This window comes from Dinoponera quadriceps, unplaced genomic scaffold (genome assembly GCF_001313825.1).
Source record: "Dinoponera quadriceps isolate SergipeBrazil2010 unplaced genomic scaffold, ASM131382v1 scaffold1308, whole genome shotgun sequence".
In the NCBI taxonomy this organism is placed as follows: Eukaryota; Metazoa; Arthropoda; class Insecta; order Hymenoptera; family Formicidae; genus Dinoponera; species Dinoponera quadriceps.
In genome coordinates, this window is record NW_014555613.1 from 803812 (window position 1) to 820754 (window position 16943).

The window sequence follows — 16943 nt, forward strand, 5'->3', positions numbered from 1 at the left end:
GGCTATTACCGAAAGCATATCGGAGGTGAAACATAGTTGCTGCCGTTGAGGTAAACAGTTTCTATTCCGTCTTCATTCGCGAATAATATCAAAGACATACTGCCGACTTCGATGGCTTAACCAATGCGTTAAGCTATCGAAATATTATAACCCCGGTAACTCTCTCTCAGTCGGAATTTTGAAATATATAAATATCTAAAATCAGGTTGTAATATCTATAACCAATATTATCTCAGCATTTTATATAATTTCAATATAAAGATGCAATAATTCTCCCAATAGATATTAAATTTAAGTATAAACAATATTGAAACGAAACGCGGCTTATATACATTTAAATATTATTATTAATTAACATAGAAGTCAACAGATCGTTTAAGTTTATGTAAAGTAGTATTATATTTTATACATTCGATAATCATTATTCGGAAATACATTAGGATAATATTTCATCGTAACAAATAAGAAGAGAACTTTAGCTTGAAATATGTATTGTTTATGTTAAAATTTTTCCACTCACGCCTGCGATTTAACGTATTAAATACGTGTTGTATAATTTACATGTTTTACAATAACTCATTAATCATTCTCCTTACTTTACATTGGCTGGTTATTTCTTATTCACACGTACGTGCTTTGCCGGATTTCTCTCCATGTCTCACGCGTGTATTTTCCCACCTTCGAAGCACTGAAGTATACCTAGATAGGCTAAAGCTGCAAAAACCGTATATACTTACCGGGGTGCATTAATCTTGCCGCTTTTACAGCGAGCTTTAGCTTTTAGCGCTCGGCTCAGGTTGCTTAAGCGGTGTAAGATTTGCGAAAGTTCTCAAGTGTGTGGCCTAAATATGTAAAGCTTGTAAAAATTATAACGCGTGTAATGTTCCACGTATTAGCATTTCAAAAAGTACGACGGTATCATCTTACAATGACGCGATGCGGAACATTATCTGCTGCTCGAGAAAAAATAATAAAGTCACTAAAAAATTTACTGACTTTAGCTGACTATTAACTAATCACAGTTAACCCGGAAGCACGCGTAATTTAGCAGTACGCAGATTTATTAAGGCTCTACAATTCTCCAGAAACGGCAGAAAAACGGTGAATACAATTATTCCGTTAATAGGATACGGTCACGTCGGAAGCTGCCAATTTCCTGTCACACAGGATTTAAACGTGTACGAGGGACGCAACCGCGACTATACTCCCGGCATATCTTTTCGTGGCGCGCTATTTATTTCGGATTTAACATGAAAGAAACGTCGATAACCGATATTCCGACTCCGAATACAGCGACGCCTCGAAGTGTATCGCAACCGTGAAACGAGAGAAAGAGAGGCAGAGAGAGAAATTGATATTCACGTATCGGTGGATTTCTCGCTGCCTGAAAGAAATCGACCGAATGGAACATATCGAGAACTTTTATAATTTCTACGGCGAGGAACTCGTCCTTTCTCTGCTTTTCTCTTCACAAGATACGACAGGTATTTTTCTAATACCCGATAATATTCCACGAACGTAGAATTCCTCAAACGGGCTGCGGCGCGTCGGGATAATAAAAGGCTTGTCTCGCGAGTCGGAACAGCGTTCAAGGAACGATTTGCGTATCGGCATACAGAATAACTTCTTATCCTTCAAATATATATTCCTAACTGGTTTCTGAGATGAATTCTTCTCTTTCTGCCCAAAGATTAGTTTTTGAATTAAACATACGTGGTGAATCATACTTTCCACGTTGGACAGATCTTCAGTCCTACACATATATTATTAAAATTTCTCTTCATTTATTTAGCCCCTTATTCCGCGTCTTGGAATAATCATGATTCAATTTATCATGTTGCGAAAATAATTGAACAATATATCCTTCCATAATAATTTATTAATATCGCTAATAATTTATTATATACAATAATACAGTAATCACGACTGGCGTGAGTTACGCCGCCCTTGCTTGTCTCTTGTAACTGACCAATAACAAGCAAATTATTTTTATTTATAATTAAAGAATTAAGTTTTGGACAAAGAATAGAAGAGGAGAAGCTATCTCAGAATCCAGTTAGGAATATATCTTGTTCCGTTGTTCCGAATTACCCTGTATATTATATACATATAGCGCGTTTCTCTTAAGCCGCGTAAGCTCTGGTAAGACTGGCGGTCTTTAATAATATCTAGTCTGTACGACGAATAAGTTTCGAAAAATTGTCACGATTCACCGACGGAGCATCTCCTCTTTCTTTTCCTTCTTCTTATTTTACTTCTTTTCCTCCGCCTCCTTCTTCTTCTTCTTCTTCGCGACATCCTCGATTATACCGGCAACCCGACTAAACTTTTCTACGCGCTGTCGTGCGCGCTTCCAATTTTCTTTGCCGTCCCGTAGAAAAAGAGAAACTTTATAATGCTGCATGGGAGGGAACGTCGGAATAATTCGCAGGAAATCGTCATTGTGTAAACTTATAAGTTTCTGCGACACACGAGGCGATGTGTGTCGTTATGCTTCCTGTTCCGACGTTGTAATCCCTTTTCGTGTTAAAACTTAACGCTGATTTTAATGTATAACGCTCGCAAGAGACGCGCTGTGTAAAGATAATGTTGTGAGATGAGGAAAAATAAAATCAGAAGACCCTTGTATGAAAATATTAAATGAACACAATGTTGATTAAATTAAACTACGTTAGTAACAAACTGTGTGCTACACTCTTCGATCGCATTATAAGTCAAATAGATCGATGAGTTATGTTTGAACAACTATAGCGAAAAAAATGCGTGATCAAGTTCTCTCCACTCCCGAAAAATCATTAGCAAGTCGTTTTGTTCGCTAGACGTGGTACAAATCTGATAAGCCGATTAATGCGTGTTTGGGAGCCATCCGAATTTAACGCAGGGTCAGTTAGATTTATAGTGTCGGTGTATAATTTGGCGCTACAAGTGAAGTGATTTTTTTCGCTGAAAATTTGTGCGTGAACGTAAGCGTTATAATTACGTGTATTCTCTAATTATACGATGCTTTAAATAAAATTTAGAGACCTCTGTCTAAATTCGAATTTTTTTCAGTAACTTAAAACTTGATTTTCTATAAATGCATGATCAAATATTAAAGTAGAAGAGTTACATTTTATTCTAGAATTTTGTCAACGCTTTCCTTTTATAGTTTTCCGGACATGAAATTTAGAAAATCGTGTAGGGTCAATATGATCCTATTTGCGGTACGAGCGACTTTTCAAAAGTGTGCGGTCAAAGGACTAATAACACTAATGAAAATACTTCTTCGTCATATTGTATTTATCGTAGTTCAACATCAAAGTATACCGCACACAACGTACCGCTTTATCGCGACGTACAGTGTACTTTACACTTAAATTAGCGACGTTAGTGTTTACTCGGAACATAATGCTGCGTAAGCGCACACATCGATGTAGATGTGTGAAAAGGACTTTCCGGCTTCACTCCCGCTTCCAGAAGAATTCAATGGTTCGACTGTCGATAAAGGGAGAGTCTCGTAGTCCTCGAAGGTTTAAGCACCGTTTAATTCGTCGTTGGCGCGTTTAATAGGAAAATTCAATTTCAGTTGCGATACAAGAGTAATAAAGCTTCATGCTCCGAGCGGGATCTATTCATAGGTGGCACGTATGCGCGAGTTTACGTACGTGTTTCTCGTGTGACGCCGGTCGTGCATTCGAGAAATGGTCACCGCAAACGGGAAGCGCGCGAACGACGCTTTGGAGTCAGGTAAAGGAGAGAGAAGATGCCCGGGAGAAGTTGAAGCTCCCGACCTTGTAGCTATTTGCTAAATACGCTGTTCAATTATTCATGTGTCAACGTTGCTTTCCTTCCGCGGGTCTCCATACGTCTGCGGTTTATCGCTCACCGACTACCAATCCGTGCGGGGCAATAAAGAGCACACTCACTCTGCCAGAATAGTTGCGATTTTTTACCTCTAGATTTCAGCTTGCAACGCGCGGACTCCTGGCGAGGGAGTTTCGTGCACGACGTCCCGCTGTGTACATTTAAACCCTTTCATGGTCGAGCGAAATAATTTTTTTAAACCGCAAGAATGAGAGAGAGAGAGAGAGAGAAGGGGGGAGGGGGAAGAAGTTCTGCCGTCCCGTTGTGTATAAAAGTCCTGATTCGCTCCGTGCTTGTTTCAAGTACATAGGATGTAGTATTGTATAGGTTGTTAAGATAGTGTAGCACAAAATGAGTTTTTTAAGAATTCATTAAAATTTGCATCATATATAGATTTAAATATAACCTGATTATTGGCGCAATTATAAATAGATTGACCACTCGAAAGCTGAAATATTTGATACTATAGATGACACTTTTTATACGTATTCCTTGAAATTAATGTTCTACTTTTAATTTCTGATTTTAATTTTTTTCGAAATACATTCACTAATATATAGGATTTTAATGGAAAACTACTGTAATATTAAGGACTAATATCAATAAAGTTTTCAAGTAATCGTATTTTCATGTAATTGCAATTATAGATAGACATGTAATTTGCGTGTACTAATCGACTTAGTATAAAAATCTAAAGGAAATCTATATTTTGACATTTATCGTATCAATGTATATTATAATTAAATATTATTCCGAATCTTTAATAAGCTAAACCGTTATACAATGTAATGGTTAAGTTTACTTTTATTCGGATATTAAAAAATATCAAAACATGTACGCTCAAAATACGAGAGAAATGTTCTAAATATTATATTACTGATATTTTAGAATAAATATTTTTTGTAACTTTGTCTTGCAAGATTCATATTTCACTAATGGCGATGCTTCCTGGTGTTAGTTGAAATTAAATCTTTTCATAAAAGTGCAAAAAGTTTCCTATCTTACGACTTTAACAAAAAAGAAACTAATTACTAATTATAGTTAGTTCAACAAAGCAAATTTCATTCGTTGAATGGAACGTAAGTCATTTTAAGTAATAAGTCATTTTTATTCTAAAAAGCACAAGAAATGTTTATATAAATTAAGCGAAAATTTAATTTAATTTTAATTTTAATTTTAACATTTTTAATTTCTTAAAACATTATATCCTCTCGATATAATTGTGAACAAAATGTTTGCGTTATTATTGACTTATACTACTTTCCCGTCCAAAGATCTCATAAAGATTCATAGAACGTACGTACGGCATTGATATATTTGTAGAGTGATAAACCGTCATCCCACGGTTCCTCCTTTTCGCAGGACAAATTTGCTGGTCTTAGATCATAACTACGATCCAAAGCTGCCAAACCATGTACGAAAACTTGCACGCTATCGTACACTAAAGCTGGTTCTGCCTGAAACATACGTTTCCCTTTGATGAGAGTTCATGCTCCGCATCCTCGCAATGCAGAAATTCGAAATTAACTATTAAACAAGTTTAGCCAATTTCTCTAATGTAAATGAATGTCGGGTAAAACAAAATAATAATAAAACAGTCAACAAGATATACATAATATATGTCGAAAAAAATCAAAGTATACCGAACTTTATATCAATATTCAGAGGAATGTCGATTGATTAAAAGAGCCCAGTTTACTATTTCAGCAGATGGTGACCATCTTCTAAGTCCTTGGGAGAGAGAAAGCCAAGCTTGGTGCGCTCAATTGATCCGAGTTAATGACATTGCGGCGTTGGCCGCAGGCGAAACTCACTTAATTACTGAAAGGCTGACAAAGCTCGAACTGAACACAGACTGTGCTGACCGGTTCGGTTCACCTAAATTTTCGGTCTTCTTTACTTTCAGTCTTTCATTTATATTTACTCGTAATTCTGGCTTTTATTATGAAACTCACGTATAAAATTAATAATTATCGTGAAATTTTACGTATGTGTATTATTAATTATTAATAATTATTAATAATTATCGTGAAATTTTACGTATGTGTATTATTGTAATCATAAACGTTATTTCAAATAAGAAGACAAAGAATACTTATTGTCAAATATTTTGAACATTGAATATTTTATACATTTTGCATAAAATTTTAGTAGCAATTTGCGAGTGGTATAATTTTTATTTTGCAAGAATATATCAATGCGGATATTTTTGTAAAAATCACGTGCTTAGTAAAATTTTCAACAAATGAATTTGTCTTCAAATTCATAGGAAAGTAATGTACAGTTCGATATGTGTATCTTATATTGTATTTGTAGTATTTTATAAAAAATTTATATGAATATCGGGTATTGTGATTTTTTCACGCGCGGATTACTGCCAGTTTTACTGTATATGTGTTTGATAGACAATTGTGCTTTCTCTTGTAATTAGCATTAGAATACATCGTCTAACGCGTCCTCGATATGGTTCACGAAGTTTGCGGAATTCGTTCTTTAAAGCATATTCTTCAAAGTCCTTGCATTGCTACATCGCGTTGTCGGAATAATAACGAAGTATTGAACTTTGTGTCGCGTTGAATATTACTTGAGATTTTCTCCTACCTGAATGACTCCCGTTTTGTTCAGAATGGCATGTCCAATCGTCGGTTGGAAGCGTTCCATCTGCTTGAGTACTTCGGCAACCTTGGGCTCTTCGAGATCCACCAGGCGAAAGGCTGTCATATTCACGCTGTTATATTTGAAATCTTCCAGATCGAACGTTTCTATATCCTGCGAAAGCAAAGGTTATCAAAGTTTAAAAAAGTTCATTTATTTCAGAAGCAGTTCCGACCTAATTATAGCTTGTATTCATTCTCCGTGCGCTCTTTTACCTCGCCTCACATAGTAGTTTTCATTAATTATTATCATTTGAACGCGCGATAGATTCTTCGTGACGTCAAACCTCAGTGCCGCGAATAACAAAGAGCATTAATTATTACGAATTTTATACACACCAAAAAGGATGAAAAACAACTTTTTCTCTCCGAATTTAGACCGTAGCCTCGGCAAAAATAAATGCGGCTATCGATTTATTCCGCAGCATCAAATGAAAAGAGATCGAGCAGTCTCGGTCGCGGTGATGCTTAAGAAAACGCAACCGGGGTAAATATCTATCCGCTCTCGCGGCATTATGCGGAAGCGAATAAATTAAAGAAAAATGAGACAGCCCCAACGATTCTGTCATCGTCGTAATTGCGATCGTTATGGTGTTACCATTCCCAACTAGACCTCCCTCCATCTTCACCTTCCGCAGCTCTCGCTAGAAACCCGAGAGAATATGATTTATAATTATACGGTGATGCATCGCTCGACGCGGATCGTTAAAGTAAATAACGCGGTTCTCTTCCACGAGGTCATTCACCGACAACCGCGCAGCTGCACAGCAAAGTCGGCTGTCCAGATAAAACTCCGTTTCCGTTTCATGAGCGGTTTCCGTCCCTTTCACGCTGCTACTTATACCCCTTTCCCTTTAAACTCCTCACTCTCTGCTCATCCTGCTTGCCTGCCTACCTCTTGAATCGCGCCGTTACTGCCGGGAGAAAGTTGCGTAACATCCTCTAAAAGTGATTTATTCGGAAACGTACTCCTCACCGAAACGCCGAAAGTATCTAATGGAGATTTGCATCGTGGGAATGAATTAAACTGCTTCACTAGATCGCGCGCCGTAAATCTTTCAGGATCAACGTTACTCTAAGATGTGATAAAGCATATGACTTGTTCTTCCGTATAATCCATTATCGGGCCACTTGGAATATGCTTGGAAAGTATGACTTGCAGTCGACACAATGTCGCGAAAATTCATGTTTTCAATCGTGTCTGCGGCTATACTTTGATTAATCGTCGTTGCTTTATTATTTTAATGTCACGTCTTCATGTGACGAACTATCAGCACGCTATCCTACAAGCCTTAATTAATTATTAATTTCCCTTCATTGAAAGTTCTGTTCTACGTTGAATAATTCGTTTACGAACTGCTGCCGCATTTGCACGGGCTGTTATTAACCAGAGCAGCAGCATTATGATGAACTCATTAAATAATTTCATCTAGCCGACGGTAATTAATTCAATGTCAGTATTCGAGATATATTATATTATTCGTCACATGCGGTTAGTTAGATTCCCGATAATATAAAGCATCGCTAAATCGGCGACCGATTGCAAGATGAACACACTATATATAAACCGTAGCTCCTGGCTACCACATCGATCTGCAGATACCGTCTCTGTACATCTCTTGTACCATTGTCTAGCTAGCAGTATATAGCACAGTCAATATTTGACCGACGATAAACGCGTACGATATGAATTTCCGTGCAACAATTATTTCATTGCTCTCGCGTACGTCAAATCCGAGCTGTCCAAATACTAAAATACAGCAACAGTCACGTTAATAACTCGGGACGGTTATGTCCCGAGTGGAAATGGACTTAGTTGGCCTGAATCAAAAGCTAGGAACTAGCTGGTCCAGGCTAGATTAAATTTTCTAACTCGTTACTGGTTGATTATTCGCTAAAATGTAGAATCAGTTTTCTGATCTAGTCGTTGTCTAGCTATTATATATCAAATGTGAGAGAATAGGTGGCATTGTATATTTAAAATGTATAATCTGGTTACTATATACACGCCGCTAGCATTGAAAAATGAAGTAGAAAATCAAAATTAAGGGTACATTATTCTATAAAAGTCTTAACTCTCCGCCGAAAACGTGTAACTTAGCATTCGGTCAACAACCACAGTCGTTTATTAAAAGAATAATCGACTATGATTGGTCAATTTTCTTACGGCTTACGTCTTAAAACAATGTCGTAGACAAGGATTTAGTGTGGTGAGCTTTAAGCAGTAAGAAATTGATCAATCATAATCGATTTATTCTTCTCACATTCGACTGTGATTGGTCAATTTGTTACAGCTTAAGGCTTACCGCTTTACAGGAATCAAGGTGCAACTGACGTCGTGGGGTTAATACCTGTCGCCAATTAATCTGAACATATTTGTAGGAATGAGCATACGCGACGTAGGTGAGCAGTTTGGTTCTGCGTACGAGACGTCGTTATGCCGCAAAATTCGAGGGACACATATGCGTTAGACATGTCGCACGTTTATACGCGGCCACGTGTGCACATGTGTGTGCATAAATACCAGCGTGCAAGGGAATGTGCACGTGAAATGGTGCGCGACATCCGTTTCTCTCTCTCTCTCTCTCTCCCTCTCTCTTTTACGCGCCTACGCGATCATACCTTGCGCACACGCGCGCATCCGTTTACGCGAGCTCGCGTTTGCACGTCATAACTTCGGCTATGTTAGCTGCGGGGTTTGCGCGCACCGTTAGCTTCATTTAGGATAGAAATCTCGAATGGAACGGGAGATTGGAATTCAAGTCGTGCCGTTGCTGCGGCTCGGAAGGCGACGGCAACGATGATATGTCAAAGGGGGCTCGCTTCGAATGAGAGGAGCGAACTTTAAGGGACTATATTAGGGAAATTTTCGATATACCGAGAGAGCAAGAGAGAGAGAGAGAGAGGATCTTAGATTAGAGGAAGAGAAGGGTCTAATTCCTACAGCTACTCTCATACCTCAGGATTAATGCAACGTAATACGCATAATAAGCTGCATACAGTGTACAAAGAGAAACCGGTCAAAGCACAAGCTACGTCGGTTATGAGGATGACGAATATTATACATATGCAGTATGTAATAGCTCTGTCCCTACAAGATTCTTATTTGTCTGGGAAAGACGTTTTTCTTATTTCATAAGCGAGATTGACTATAATTGCGCGATTGTCGAGTAAAATAAATCCATTTTCTCACATTTGTTCCTGTAAACCGTTTATGATCAGCCAAGCTAATAACTATAGATTAACATCCGTTATCCGTTCCATTTAGCGCATAATTAGAGATAAATGCTTTATTATATCTCAATAGATGAAATAATGCCTGAGGCTTGCTAGTCGACCGTTATAATGCATTAATTTAACGTTAATATAATTGATGAAATTAGATAACAAAATACAAAATAGCTCAAATCGTGAAATTGATATAATATATAGGAAGACTGGTAGAAGAACTATTTTAATAAGAAGCGGCAATCTCTCACTAGCTGTTGATAATTCTTACATATACAATATTCTCGATATCGCAGAACTTTGTTTGATAATAACAACGTTGGAAGAGACTATTCTTAATACGAGGATATAAAGTTTAAAATTTAACAACAAAAGATATGTGTATTTCAATCTCGCCATTTTTTTCCTTATTTTGATTTTGAGAGATTCGGAGATTATACATTTTCTTTATTAGATTTGATTATCAGATAGATACAAGAAAAGTATACTTACGAAAGTAGTGAACATATAGTGATATCTGTAGTCGTTCATTTGTAACTGCAATATCTGTAACACAAAAGAAGAGGAAATTACATCGAGAGGATATCATAATAAATATATCGGCGTTACGAAAATAGAATTTACAGCATCTGTTAAATTAAATAATACGTGCTTGGAAATAAATTCGCAAGTTCCAATGCGTAACACGTTATGCGTAACGCAGCTTTCATTCCTGTACTACGTCAATTGATAATGCAGTTATTGACCTCGCGAACGCATGAATGATATATAGTATTTGTTGATACCAACAACGCGGATGTAATGAATGGTAAAATATTGAAGAACCGTTATTCGCGAACGAATTATAGAGATGTAAAGCAAAAATCAATCTTCGTGACGTGTAATTTTATTCGAGTTGATATTCTGGACTCTTTGAGATATCAGACATTTCCTAGTATAAGAAATAATATTAAAAACAAAAATAATAGTAAAAATAAAAATTTATCAAGCTTTCCTTACTTGTTATTTTTGCTTCTAGTGTTATTTTTAGCTATGATTGCAGATTTTTATCTGTATAATCCTAAGAGCATTCTATATACTGAATTAATATCATTAGTCGATTAATATTTTATAATGGATACTTTCAATTCTATTTTCAATATGCATACACGCATGTTTTGTATTTATTTCATCAATTTGCCTATTTCATCCCCGTATATCCCCACAAAATGGATACGCACAAGACAAATATTACATCTCATGCCGTGATCCCACTGCCAAAAGTATTGATATTGCATCTCCTCTTTCGTGGTCCTATATAATTCGCCGCTTTTCATTCTCCGCGGTGAGGCCACGGCCATACGTATTAGATCTATCGAGCTGCATTCTCGAGAGCGGGTCAGATAAAAGCGATCTCTCGTGGATCCTCCCGTGAAGAAAGCTTTTCGAAGAAAGGAAAGGTGGGATGGACGCCGGATGTGTTAGGTTAAAAGGATGTAGGAGAGCGGTTGCATGAAAGCATGGACGTTTTTTGATTGCTTGGCTAGTCGAAGGTTATCCTTGGAAATCCTCGAGGGGCGCAACATGCAAATAACGGGCTTTCTTCGACCGCGTCTGAGGCAAGATTGCTTCTCGGAGTGCCGCCAACAAGACAAGAAACGGATAGAGTCTAATCCTTCTCGCTCGTAATATATTTACACTAGCAGTCCTTCGATCGTGAGTGGAGTTTGCTGCATCTTTCGGAACAAATTAACTCTCTGTGCATAATTATCTCGTTATCTGCCGTCGCTTTCGCAATCATTACCATTATGTTTGCGGTTGCTTTAAAATTTTTTTTATATAAAACACTTTTGCCATACTGCCTAATTGCCCATATTAGCTTACGCGACAGTGAGCATAATTATTGCCGACGTATCATCCTTCCACACCAACGGCGCTTGCACAAAACCGCATATAATTGTATTACATAAATTATGCCGGACCAACGTGCAGTCGTAATTTTATTTTGCGAATTTACGTTGCATATTTTATAAAGTAGACATTGAAATATTTATGCGCCGCAGTCTGCGGTATTTACGTTAGGTACTCTACATAAATTAACGGCGAGCCGTAGATTTTCTGACGGCGTCAATGCGTATTTCGGCTAGCAACGATGAAATTTTATCCCTCTCGCCGGCATCATCGGCGGAATTAGAAAAAAGGAAAAAGATCGCATCGATGACGCGTGTTTCGTTGGCGAATAATCGAAGCGTACATTTCCGGCGCGTTGACCGCGCGCCCGATTATGCAAATTTTTCTATTCACCACAGCTCACACACGCGGCGGTATTTGTGAAAGAGACGGGAATTGTGAAAAACATCGGTCGCACTCATCATTTCGGATGAGCGCGAAAAGAGCGCGCGCGCGCATTTGCATGAGCTATTTTCAACATTTGTTTCGTTACCGCTGACAATTCGCGCGATTTAATTTCACGATCTGGTGATTTGCGTCGCTCGGCCGCCTGCCTGCTCGCCCACCCGCCGCAAACGGACAGTTAAATATTTCGAAGCCGCCGATGTCACCGTAAATCTATATATACGATCGCGTACGAACACGACAATTGATAATTCTAGGTTATTATAGTGCCGGGCATAATATACACATAGATTGCGCACCTCGTGGAATATTCACGGGAACGAAGACCCGAAGAGGGTACAGATTAAAATCGTTGAAAAATTTAAGCGAGTCTTTATTTCAGCGCTTACTAACGCGCACGCCATTCATCTATTAGAGGAAAAGCAATAAAACTGTCATAGGTATGGTAAATTTTTGTGAGTTTCCTTAAATATTTTTGCGGTATTTCCGTTATATCGTCGTTATCCTTACCGTCTACCGTGACATTATATCCTGACCTATACGCCCCGCTCGAAGGATCCTTAGAAATCTGATTGTTTCTAATAACAAGTATCCTAACGAGTGATTCAATTTACAACAGATTCAAACAGAATGCGCTTCGCTTCGCGAGCTGCGCGCGCCGTAAAGAGCTTTACGATCCGGCAAGCGATTTTTCTTTTGAACCAAGTCGACTCTCACGCTCCTTCCGCCGGTTTCTCTTTTAAACCGAGAGATAGCCCCGTGTAGGCAAAACAAGCGTCACCACGAGAAAAAACACTGCGACGCAGTCGCCATTAATCCTAATTGTACCAGCCCTTTTAATCTCCGCGCGCCGAGTCTCGCGCATGATTCCGAGGAAGTTATTTACGAGCCGCGGCGAATGCGCACGCCCTGAACGCGTGCAGATCTTCGTTCAGCTCATTCTGTATTTCCCTCCCCCTCTCACTTTATTTCTTTCTTCTTTCCTTTTGTTTCTTTTTTTTATCATTCTACATCCGGTAAACAACTTGTTGTTCCCATTGTTCTATCCGTACGATCGTTCGAGAGCTTCTCTCTTTCTGCGCGTATCGCTTTCGACGCGACCTAACAGATACTTGGATAGGTATTAAGATTAAGTGCCCCACGAGACAGGACGACCATTCACGATTCATAGGTGCACCCTGAAACTGCATCGTATCACTCGCGTCGCGTCCGCTGCATCGATCGGCAGCTCTCCTCGCGCTCTTCTCCAGTTATGCGGAAAACGCTATCAGTTTGCGAAAAAGCATGAGAGGGTTTTTCGCCGAGGAGCATTTCTATTTTGTGAGGGAGACTTTAACTTCGTTCCGTTGGTATGTGCATTACAAGCTGGTCATTTAAACTATACATTCGCTTGTCCTGCGCATTCCATAAATAAAATAAGTGCACACTGGAAAAAGTGCTACCGTTCAAGTAATATTTACTTGATCCAAGTAAACTTGTTTCCTATATTTCTTAGTAATTTATAAGAGGCAGAAATCTAACTGACTGTATATAATATGATATTACTTTTGCACAAGTAGACATTCACTTGTATATATTAAAACTTGCTACATGTATTACATTTATAATATTGAGAATATTAAAATTCATTTTTAGAAAATATTTGCCGGACAAAAAGATTGAAATTTGTATAACACTACTAGATTTCTTCTTCTTTTTATTTCCTGTCGAAGTGAGCAATTATTACGTATTCAAATAACAGCGTTAGCAAAGTTTCAATAATTCTCTTTTGTTTGCATGATCTATTATCCTCCCCGCGATGTTTTACATTATATCGAAAAAAGAATTATACATACGATCTGGTCTGGATAAAATAACTTGTCAAGTTTATCATGCGGGAGATTAAGCGGCGTGGAAAAATAGAAAAAATTCGTACGCCGTTCGCGTCTGGTTTTCGCGCTGTGGTATTTTTCGTGTGATGGAAGAGGGATGGTCAATTGTGTACGAAACAAAAATATAGGGGTAGCGGAAATTTCTGGCATGCGAAAAGAGAAAATGCCGTGGTAAACGTTTAAACACTATGAATGACGACGGCAGTTATCGAAACGTCGTTCGGAACTCACCGCTCGAAAGAATTGCTGCATGTGCGCCGGATCCGTGTCAACAATCAGCTTGAAAATCTCTTTGTGCCTGACCTCCCGCAGGATCTGCCTGTAGGATTTAGGACCCGCCTGACGAATGTACATTTCGGTTCTCACGGATGGCGGGGATTTCACGAGATCCTGCAGTTTGAACAGACCTGCGAAACACATAAGAGGAATATTTTTTCGCGGCAAATTGGCCCTTGTGCGAGACGCCGGACTTCATCATTGTAACCTTTCATGTGTGTTTTTCTTTAATCTTTTCCCCTATAAAGCCGTCAAGGTTATGTCACGTCGACGAAGTTCTTGAGCAGCGGAATATAAATGATGTTGTCCGGGCACAGTCGACCGAGATACATGCAAGAGTTGCAATTTCGCGGCTTATCACGCTGTTACTTCGCTTCGTCTTATTTTTTAAACAAATTCGCTCAAAAATGTAATTTGACGTACCGCAGTTCATGTAAATTTACTTTTACAACGTCGTCCTTTTCTTGGAGAGAAATATCAGTTCTGAATTTCAAGCAAATGTAGATATATGAATCGCAGAGCAGGTCATAATGAAACATTTTAATTACGTTCGAATCTTTTTATTTTTATTTCTCTCCATAGTTATTTAAACGACATAATGAGAATAATGGGTTGTTATTCGTGCGGAAATATTATACGGGTTCAACATTGCCGGGAAATAAATGGAATGATGCGGGGCAATGGTATAAACAGTCGAAACGACGGGCTTCTCGCGAAGCGTGATAATAATAAATGCAATAAACGATTTCCCGTAAAGTAAAGCCTCTCTCTGCGGTCGCATACATCGCAATTTCACCAATGTCGAGTACGTTCTTGTGGAAATGAGTATCATAGTTTATTTACACGTATGGAGCGTATGGATGACTCCGGTAAGGATAACTAATGTATTTCCGTGCAATGGCAACGAGCGAGCTGTAAAACAAGCTTGCCGTTGGCCGGGAGAACGGTGTGGGGAGAGAAAAGGTCGTTAATTTGATTTGCGGAGAATTCCGCATCGAACACGACCAGACTATCAAGACTATCACGATGAGTAGATCGTAATCGACTTTTCATAACTAGTTTTACGCCATTAACGCGAGAGGACGTCGCGCGTTAAGGGGACATTGCGAATTGTTACGATTCACTTCCATTCGATTATTCAAGCGCTGCTCAAGTTGCAGTGCCGAACAAAGGTTTCCGTTGCGTGCACGGAATTCGTTACGGCAGTTACGTCCACCGCGTTCGTCTCTTTGGATTTGCCAACGTCGCTCTTAACATGTATAACATCGTATCTCCTTCTTCTCATTCCGAGAAAATCCGTCATTAACATAGGCTAAACGTTTCAACGCCATCATTACGCAGATCACGCGAAACATGTTTTTCTTCCTTATTTGTACGAAGAAACGAGGAAGATTATCTTTAGCCGGACACATTCGGCGATAAACATAATCACTTCTCGAAGCGTCGGATCTGCTTTAACTTCGACTCAGTACACAAATCTCGCAAAGTTAGGGAGACTGCCGCCGTCATCTTACTTTTCCGCACTCTTGAAAGAGACTTCTCGGGCGTCCAGATAGGTGCAGCCAACTTTGAGCTCGCTAATTACTCTTCCGTAACGATCGTGACGAATAGAGCGGCAGTAAGAAGAGGATCGATAAACAGCTGAAGGATGAAAGGAAAGCGGAAGATAAATCTCTCGGCGCGTTAACGAGCGTAGCTTGCCGGAGAGCTGGCGCTCCGCACAAAACGTAAAATTGAAAAATGGTAAACTCCACTCCCGGAACAAATCGAGCAATTACAGCTACTTGCGCACTTTTTGCCCGGTTATATACGGAATGTCTCGGAGAGAGTGTCTGATCTTAATTCTAATGGCGGGTTCTTTGACTAAATTGGTATCGGCTTTTTTTCCACTTGTTCTCCCTGCAGTATCGAGAGATCGGCAACTTCCGTGTTACGAGCGTTTGCAAATAAAAAACATTTCACGAAGTAAGCCACTCGTGATGTAACTGAGTAACCAAATTATCATTATTAATTTGCAGTTAAATTGAATTTGTTAAAGTGGATCAACGCGAGCAATTTAGTACGAAGAAGCTGAAACAACTCGGATAATAAAAAGTTATAATTAAAGTCGAAAGGCATTCTGTGCAACACCACCGAGTGCACCGTATCCGACCGAGAAACGTATGAAAGAGAAAGTAGGATAGTTGCGGAATGTACAGAGTAATCTGTTTTACAAAATTAATTCTACAGATAGTAGGTACACATTGTTATATCTTGGAGTTCATGGCGCATGACACAAAAAGTACGTACACATAAGGCGGGAAAAATTCAGGAAAAATATGTTAGTTTCGTTCTCTCAACTTCTTCTGTTCTATGACGATAATGTTTGAACGCGAAATTTCTCTCTTCGCTCTTGACTGCTTAGTTATAGATGTAACATATATTATTATTAAAAATATCGATAATCTATAAATTAACAATATCACTCAGAAAAAGCAGTATTCAGGAAAGAATCCACAATTAACAATACTTTTCCGATCAGTTAAAATTTGATCAAAGGTCAGAATCAGATTCACCAGCTCAAAAACTACAAAAAGACATGCCGTTTTTACTTGCCATTTTGGGGGCCAAAATCGGCCTATTTTACTCATCATCTTTTACAACACGCATAAATAATTTATTTAGACAGCTTCATAAGATTGCGTCACGTCTAGAAAGAAACTTATTATAACAAGAGGCAACGTATTCCTTATTGCGA

General features: G+C 38.7%; 1 protein-coding gene across 1 annotated transcript in view; it reads right to left on the reverse strand.

Moving 5' to 3' along the window:
- Positions 1–16943, reverse strand: part of LOC106744904 (glutamate receptor ionotropic, kainate 2-like) — a 139944-nt gene that overhangs the window by 30707 nt on the left and 92294 nt on the right. The window contains exons 4-7 of the mRNA XM_014620042.1: positions 14162–14337; positions 10218–10271; positions 6445–6612; positions 5148–5300 (exon numbers count right to left, since the gene is read on the reverse strand). Of these exons, the coding sequence (XP_014475528.1) occupies positions 5148–5300; positions 6445–6612; positions 10218–10271; positions 14162–14337 (551 nt within the window). The remainder of the gene's footprint in view (positions 1–5147; positions 5301–6444; positions 6613–10217; positions 10272–14161; positions 14338–16943) is intronic.